General features: G+C 48.3%; 1 protein-coding gene across 4 annotated transcripts in view; it reads left to right on the forward strand.

Moving 5' to 3' along the window:
- The window catches only part of LOC308595585 (solute carrier organic anion transporter family member 1C1-like), a 32,083-nt gene extending 23,719 nt beyond the window's left edge, over positions 1-8,364 (forward strand). For all 4 annotated transcript variants that reach the window (XM_081209994.1, XM_081209995.1, XM_081209997.1 and 1 more), the window contains exons 13-15: positions 374-438; positions 1,508-1,625; positions 4,898-8,364. In XM_081209994.1, coding sequence (XP_081066120.1) covers positions 374-438; positions 1,508-1,625; positions 4,898-5,114 — 400 coding nt within the window. In that variant the 3' untranslated portion in view covers positions 5,115-8,364. The remainder of the gene's footprint in view (positions 1-373; positions 439-1,507; positions 1,626-4,897) is intronic.
- The last annotated feature ends 629 nt before the right edge of the window (positions 8,365-8,993 follow it).

Consider the following 8,993-nt stretch of genomic DNA (forward strand, 5'->3'; position numbering starts at 1 on the left):
TGTAAACCACTTAGAGTTGGGTTGTTGTTGTTGTTTTTAAAAAAAGCATTATATAAATCTTGCTGAATAAATACATGGAACAAAACAACATCAGCATTATTGAAATAATTTCTGTGGATTTTCAAATTCTGCACATTTGGGCCTCTTTAATTCCAGTGGATTGATTGGTTTCTAACAAGAGAGGTGTAAGTTTTGCCCTTGAAAATTTGCAGTTCCAGTTATTTAACGCTCTGCAGCTTACACAACCCCATATCCTTTTGAGCCACGCCATTCCATTTATTTCAATGTTTCTGGACTGCAGCCATTGTAGCAAAGTGTATCTGATTAATGTCGAAGGGAATTTTTTGAACTTCTGCATCCTGTTTTTTTTCAGATCGGTTTCTCCAGAATTAAAATCCCTTGCTGTCGGCTTCGAAGCTTTCTGTGGAAGGACACTCGGTAAATGTTTCTTCCCTTTCCTTTTGTTTGAAGATCAGAAACAGAGGAAGGAACAAAGGGAGCTGCCTTCTACGTTGGCCAATATACCTCAGTATTGTCTACACTGACTGGCAGCTGCTCTCCAGGGCTTCAGGCAGGGGTCCGACGTCCTACAATAGACTGCTTTTGGGAAAGCTAATTCCGGGGGTGGGGGGAAAGGGAACACTGCGGGTGCCAGGCAAGGCCTCTGAAGGCACAAAGGCACGCATGGGTGGTGACCACGATGGCAACCACTGCTTTAAACAGGCTTCCAGGTAGTGTGTTCTAAAGTTAAGGGCAAAGACGACACAAAGTCTGTAGAGCAGTGGGGATGGAGTTTTTCATATGTATCACACTGATATCAAAGATTCCTTCTCTTCCGGGTCAGCCTCTGTTGTACTCTATCTCCCTTGTTGTTGTTGTTTTTTAAAAAAACCTGGAAAAGTCGGGAATTGCCGTATTTTTTGCTCTATAAAATGCACCCGACCATACGACACACCTAGTTTTTAAGAGGAGGAAAACAATAAAAAAAATATTCTGAATCAAATGTTGTTGAAGAGGGAGGAGGACGGAGGATCAGACTTACCCCTTGTGGAGCCCCTTATTTTCCTCCTCCCGCTTCGCTGAAGAGGCACTGCACTGCTCTGCTGAACCCAGCAGAGCAAAAGGGAGAACTGCACAGCGCCTCTTGGTCTGCTGGCTTCCCAGGTAAGCAGGATGAGGGATGGAAGGGCTCCCTTCCATCCCTCATGGTGCGTTGCTGTGAAGGCATCACAACAAGAGGCGCTGCGCAGCTCTCCCTCTTGCTGTGCTGGCTTCAGCGATAGCTGCGCAGCCTGCATTCGCTCCATAAGATGCACGCACGTTTCCCCTTACTTTTTAGGAGGAAAAAAGTGTGTCTTATAGAGCGAAAAATACAGTAAGTCTCAAGACTTTCTGCATGTGAAGGTCTACCATGAACCCCCGGCCGTTTTCTGACTCTCGCTGAAAAAAACCCACATTGCCAAGATCTAGCCAGGCTCACGTCACTGCTGGTGGTTCTTCTTTTCAGGCGGACTTCCCGCGCCTCTTTATTTTGGAGCTCTGATTGATACAACCTGCTTGAAATGGGGTGTGAAAAGCTGTGGCGAATCGGGGTCTTGCAGAGCGTACAGCACAGAGATGTTCAGGTGAGTCTTAACGGGAGCTGAGATTCCCTCTCTGTTTTCGTGCAAGCATTCTCAGCGTGAGAAAACCGAGAGGAAGAGTTTGGATTTGATATCCCGCTTTATCATTACCCAAAGGAGTCTCAAAGCGACAAACATTCTCCTTTCCCTTCCTCCCCCACAACAAACACTCTGTGAGGTGAGCGGGGCTGAGAGACTTCAGAGAAGTGTGACTGGCCCAAGGTCACCCAGCAGCTGCATGTGGAAGAGCGGGGAAGCGAACCCGGTTCACCAGATTACGAGTCCACTGCTCTTAACCTCTACACCACACTGGCTCCTTTCTCAAGGGGAGAGGAAACTCCTACGGCATTTGTTTAAGACGTGAGGGTTGGTTCATCTTACTAATACGCAAGGCAGTTGAAGTTAGTTTCCCTCCCTGTTTCTAAACCTCTTAAACGGTCTCAATCATATAGCTTGCTTCTCCCAGCCTGTCCCAAGAAAGAAGCTTCAACAAAACAAAACACTGTATTCTCATTTACTTATTGGGATAATATATTAAGATGCTGCCTTTCATACAACTTCACAATGCAGAGAACAAAAATCCTCATTTTATCCTCATAACAACCCTGTGAGGAAGGAGAGGTTGTGAGTGAGCAGTAGGTAAAGGTGACTCGATGAGCTTCATGGCTAGGTGGGAATTTGAACTCTGCTCTCCCTGGTCCTAGGCCAGCACTGTAACCACTACCCCACATTGGCAGCTGCTGAGTTAATTGCATATAGAAGAAACCAACTGGTCATTATGGAATCATATTTTGATGTATTATAGTATTTTAATATTCTTTTGGAAGCCGCCCAGAGTGGCTGGGGAAGCCCAGCCAGATGGGCGGGGTATAAATAATAAATTATTATTATTATTATTATTATTATTATTATTATTATTATTATTATTATTATTGTAGAGCTGGAAGGGACTCTGAGGATCATTTAGTCTAACCCCCCTGCAATGCAGGAATATGGAGTTGCGTGGCGAGTTCCCGCCTCCCCCCAATAGAAGTAAAGACACATGACACAATTATTTAGGTTAATGGGCAAAAAATGGCCACAACTTTATTGGTTACAGGTGATGAGCGGTATTGGCTTAGGCATTGGTCCTACCGACTATCCAGCTTCAGCCTGCTTGCTTGAAGTCCGAGAAGGGTTAACCACCAGTGGGGGGAGTCCTGCTGATGCACATCAAATAGGAACTCCCCCGGGGTCACCGCTCGGGGGCGTGCCTTAGGCCCTCACCTCCATAGGCTTTGGACAGGGCCAAACCCCCCGGAATCCTTTACTGGACTACCCTTTGCAATCCGGGGGAGGTGAGGGCGCTTCCTCCCCCCTTCATCTACATAACAATACCCCTACCAATGCCTAACCGCCAATCCCAGGAAGTTGTGACGATTTGCTACGAGGTAGGCGAAAAACCAAGTGGCTGGTGCCAATTTGCCAAGTGGAAAAAATTCCTACCAGGCCCTTTAAAAGCAACCAACTGAGGTCCATAGTAAGGTCAAAGGAAAACCTTAAAGGCCGGGAGGGTAGGAAACTGGAGAAGCTGAAGCAAAAGAGGGAGATCCCCGGCCGCGCCGGAGCTAAATAACCCGATTGGCTGGCCAGGGGATGACATAGCCGGGGCCAGCCCCCGCACACTTGGAGAGGGCATGAAGCCTGCAACTCCACCTCTTCTCTAGTTCAGAAGTGGCTCTGTCCCATAAGAGGATCGAACCTGCAACCTTGGCATTATGAGCACCACACTCCAACCAACTGAGCTATCCAGAATGAGTTCCTATGATACCTTCCCTGCCCCACCTTCTTCGGGGTAGATTAACCATGAACTGCTTTGAATTCTTTTAATTCTCAAGTATGTCACCCCTCCCCCAAAAGTGCTAAATGGCTTGTTTTGTTCTTCCTTAAGTTTTGTTGCACTGTTTGTGGGTCAAGGTCCTGTAACCTCCCGGTTCTCTGGGAGTTAAATAACTACACCAGACGTTTTCAACCTTTTTGAGTCTGTGGCTCCCTTGATCAACTACATTCTTTCTGCAGCACCCCTGTGGGGCTCAGGAGCCCAGTTATGTCACCCCTTCGCTGCAGAGCCGGCAGCCCCTCACCCCTCACCCTGAGAGCCAGTGTGGTGTAGTGGTTAAGAGCGGTGGACTCGTAATTTGGTGAACCGGGTTCGCGTCTCCGCTCCTCCACATGCAGCTGTTGGATGACCTTGGGCCAGTCACACTTCTCTGAAGTCTCTCAGCCCCACTCACCTCATAGAGTGTTTGTTGTGGGGAGGAAGGGAAAGGAGAATGTTAGCCGCTTTGAGACTCCTTAAAGGGAATGAAAGGCGGGATATCAAATCCAAACTCTTCTTCTTCTTTTCAAACACGCTAGAGCAGGGGTCAGCAAACTTTTTCAGCAGGGGCCCGGTCCACAGTCCCTCAGACCTTGTAGGGGGCCAGACTATATATTTTTGTTGGGGGGGGGAATGAACAAATTCCTATGCCCCACAAATAACTCAGAGATGCATCTTAAATAAAAGGACACATTCTACTCATGTAAAAACACACTGATTCCCGGACCGTCTGCGGGCCGGATTGAGAAGGCGATTGGGCCGGATCTGGCAACCAGGCCTTAGTTTGCCTACCCATGCCCTAGAGTGTTCCCTCAGCCCCCTTTCCTCTTCCCTCTCCTTGGGAGTCCTCCGGGCAGCCACTGCTGCCACCCCTGGTCTCTGAGCTGCACCCCCACCCCAAAGAAAGGTGCCTCCTCACTCTGCCCCACAGGGGCCTGGGAAGCACCCCCGGCCAGCCCCAGAGGCACCATTCGCCTGGCGAGCTTGTAGGGGGCAGAGACATAAGAGGGCATCAGAGGAGGGAGGGAAGGAAAGAGGGGCAGAGGCCAGCATTGGCCATGGCAGCTCTGACCATCATTCAAGGCACCCCAGGGTACCACAGCACATTGGTTGAAAACCACTGAACTAGACAGTACACAGGATGTTGGTTTTATGGGATCAAATGAGGCCACAACTTTATTGGTTACAAATATGTAGGTTTTGGCCATAGGCATTGGGATAAGCCACACAAATACCACTCCAGTGTCTCTAAGGGTGAAGCCAACCAGCAGAGAACACCCAAGACATACGTCAAATTGGGATGTCCCTCAAGTGATCTCCATTGGAGGAGTGGAATGGCCCTAGCCTGGCTAAATGACATCTTTTGTTCTTCCTTAAGTTCTGTTGCACTGAGCTGTTCTGTCTACCCTACTCCTAGGAACGTCTATGTGGGATTCCTTCTCTCGATAAGAGGTGCAACCTGCCTCCTATACATCATCCTCTGCATTTTAATTGCAAAGCGATTCAGACAAGGGGAAGAGGCAACGGCAACCCAAAACTGTGAGCTGTCTGCCGCCAAGTTGCCTGTGCCTGAACTGAACAAAGGAGAGACCTCTTGCGTAGAGGCGTCCGTCAACAGCGACACCCGCTTGTGAGAAAGGAAAGCTGGTTTGGATCGTTGCACGAGCGGCTGCTGTTTGGGCGTTCAGGAGCTATCCATAGCATGAGCGGTTCCTCACCCAGTCCAAAGCCCTATCTGGCGATCAGAGCTCGATACATACAGCCCTGCTCAGATTGCACCAATTGCCCGCAGGCAAAGGCATCAGTTATTTGTAGCAGATCATTGTGGCAAGAGCACCAATCACCTAGAAGAGGGGCAAGAGAGAACTGAATGGTTGGTGCTCTTGCCAATGATCCACCCAAGACTGCGATGCAGCTGCTGGTTTGTGTTTTGTAACGTCAGGAAACCTTAAGTGTAGCACCTGTTTACATGTGAAGTTCCTCATGCAGCAGAGCACAATGGAAGCTGGAAAGGAGGCTGCGAGTTTTAAAATACAGAAGAGAGACTGATATAAAACATTTGCTTAGGAACAAAGGGAGCTCGCTTGTGCCATGTGGGACCACTGGTCCATCTAGCCCAGTACTGTCTGCGCGGACTGGCAGCAGCTCTCCAGGGTTTCAAGGCAGGAGATGTTCCCAGCCCTAGGTGGAAATGCCAGGAATTGAACTTGGAACATCCCTCATGCCCCGCCACTGAGATATCGCCCTTCCTTCTACAGTCCTCAACAGGGTTGGAGTGTTAACCCCCCCCCCCAAATCAAACCTAGAGGGAAAGCTATATCTATCTTGTTAAGCTAAAGAGCTGGTGGGTAGGATTGCGTGACCCTGTATGTGGGGGACATTTTCCTCCCTACTCACAAGTGCTCATTGAAAGTCCACAAACCGGTTCCCTGTTATCTCTGAGCAACCTCTGCGTGCGTGGGGTTCTTCTTTTTAACTTTGCCCCTGGGACGAAAACTCCTTGTGCTATCTGTTGCCGTTTATAGCACGGATTATCTGTGCAAATTGGTCTCTTGGCTTGACTATCCAATCGCAGAAGTGTGATGCTTTTTCTTTCCTTTTCGCTTTTTGGAAGGGAAGCAATTTCCTGCCATATTCAAAGCAGTCTCCAGAGATCAGCAGTCATCATTCAGCCTCATTACAGTGGTGGGAAAGAGGGCCTCATAAGCCATATTATAGTGACCCACTGGAAAAGCAGCTGTCAAGAAACACCTCCATTTCCTGACAAATTACCGCCATGTGCTAAAAGCTCTCCAAATAGACCAGCTTCCAAAAACAAGGTCTATCGTACAAATAGAGGCTTTTTACTTCTTGTTATGGGACCGGGGGTGGGGGGCAGGAAGCCCTCTTCCCTTTCGGAAAACTGAGTCAGATAATGACAGGAACACCACCTTGAGACCACAAAAGAGAACGTCTGTAGCTTTTAACGGAGAGTGGATTTTACTCGCATGGTAAATGCTTAGAAATGGGTTTCAAGTACAGTATTATCTCTCACGCAGTTACTTGGTTTGGGGTGGGGTGGGGCTTGGTGTTACAAACTCCCGGCTCCAATGTGTTTTTCTTTTTAAATACCATTGCCTCCTTCAAGGCGGTAGGCACCATTCTGTCCTGCAAGACAGATTACTACATTGGACCCACCTGATCAATTCCACACACACACCCCAACCCTACCTAGCTAGATCATGGCAGCCACAAAGGTGTTCGAGCTGATTCAGTGTTGATCCTCTCTGTGGAGGTTTCATGGTACATTGCAGGAGTGCTAACTCGCCTCAGGGTTGTGGGTGCCCGCCACTGTAATGTGGACATGCGACGTCACATGCACACACTTGCACACGCCTCTGCCTCCATGTCTGAGCCCCCGCTACTCCCGGGAAAAGGGTGGCCACGGAGGGCGGATCTGAACTGCTTCTCTCTTGGAGACAGCACTGCTGCCGCTGGCAGCTTTTCTCATTGACTTTGTGGGTGCCCGGCCCCCACATTTATATTAATGTGGCTTCTGAAGCACCTATGGCTCCTGGAGTTAGCTCCTATGGTGCAGTGTCCACACAGAGCCAACATATTTTGAAAACGGGTTATTGCGTGAATACCTTCAAGCACAGGTTTCCACCTCCTTTTGATCCTGTAACTTCTGTACATGCGTAATCACCTCCTGAATCGCTGATCTCTCTACCTGACCTGTTTCTGTTTATAATACGCAGCCGTGTCACAGTTGACAGCCACTGGCCTAGCGTCAGAGAGAAATGCTGGACAAAATTGCGTCTGATCACTGAATCATATGACAAGCATGGGGAATGGATTTCCATGTGCATGATTAACAGTTGTTGGAGATAGAAACTGCTGAGATGCTAGACCTAGGTCCAGTGTTTTTTATATAATATTTTGGCAGAGCTGGAAAATCTTTGGACCTTCAAATGTTGTTGGACACACACACACACAAGCTACTACTTAGTTAGCCCAAGTCCTCTCTACTAAAATGAGCTTCCATCCTACAAATAGAAGACCTCCCTGGGATAACTCAGTTGGTAGAACATGAGACTTTTAATCTCAGGGTCATGCGTTTGAGTCCTGATTTGGGGCGAAAGATTCCTGCTTTGCAGGAGTTCGGACTAGATGACTCTAGTGGTCCCTTCCAGCTCTGCAATTCTATGGTTCTGTGAAATAGAAGATTTCTGGGGCATGACTGCATCCTTTTTCAAGGCTATGCAGAACTGCCTTATATGGAGTCACACCAATGGTTCTTCTAGCACAGATAGCAGGGGTGGCAAAGACCACCTGAGTGAGATCCTTAGAGCTAAAGGGAACAGGAGTTCAGCCTGGGACCTTGCGTATGCAAAACACATGACCTGGGCTTTGTCCCCTCCATCAAGGAGAGACAAGAGGTTGCTAGAGTAATGAGCAGGCTTCCCTTGACTCATCCCACCCAGAATCAAAGCTAAGCACCTGGCTATGCATCAGACATAGGGATGTTGCCCAAAATGGCAGCCCTCAACTGGAATTTCCACCACAATGGGTATCAGTACTTTCCCATGTTCTGACTTCTTCACATTCGGCTGTCCCCACATCACATCATGAAAATCGAGCTGTTATGTGTTCAGTAAACAGGAGTGGGGAGTGGGATTGCATCCACCGGCATAAGAATACAGGTAGAGTTTGCAGGATCCGGCCGATGGCCCATCAAGTCCAGCATCCTGTTCTCTCAGTGGCCATACAGATGCTTGTGGGAATCTGGCAAGCACAAGAGCACTTTTCCCCTTCTGTGAAACCTCCTTTGTCTTGCTCCTGCTAAGCAGATGCACTTTATTAAAGAGCAAAATATGTGCATGAATAAAACCCTTTTGGACAATATGGGGAAATGTTTGCATGGGTTTGTTTCAGTTTATGCCAAAGAAGAATGCATCTTGAGCATGCCTTTGCACCGAGAACAGAGTAAGCTGAAAGCGGATGTAAAGAAAACCAAGAAAGCCTATCATTAGGATGTTCTTGGGTTGCTTCACCAGAGAACCAAAACATGGGAGGTTCTTAGCAGGAGGCAGAAATCCTACTCTCTCTGCTGCCTGAGTGGCCTCAGGAAGGGGTGTAAGCGCCACCTCCTCACTGCTGAACTCTGATTTCTCCAAAGTCGTCTTCCCATTTCAAAGAGGCTTTCGGCCCTTTTCCATCAAAGGTGCAATCTTTTCAGAATTTCAGTCCTTACAGTGTTTTGAATTTGGCTTCCCCTTGTGTGGTGGCCGAATGTGAGTGTGTGTGTGTTTCTTTCCACTGAACTTTCTGTCCAGCACTCTGAGGCCTCCCCAACTGCTCAAGCTTCCTGAGTTGAAAGAGCCCCATGGGAGGAATTACCTCATCATGACATTCTTTCCTGGGCTTTCATCAAAGCATGGGCACCCAGGAAGGCTGCAGAATGCAGAGCAGAAGAAAGAGGCTTTGTAGAATGAAAGGACACCCACAAACACCTCCCAGCCACCGAAAAAGGC

This window comes from Podarcis bocagei (genome assembly GCF_964188305.1).
Source record: "Podarcis bocagei genome assembly, chromosome: 10".
NCBI classification, from domain to species: domain Eukaryota; kingdom Metazoa; phylum Chordata; class Lepidosauria; order Squamata; family Lacertidae; genus Podarcis; species Podarcis bocagei.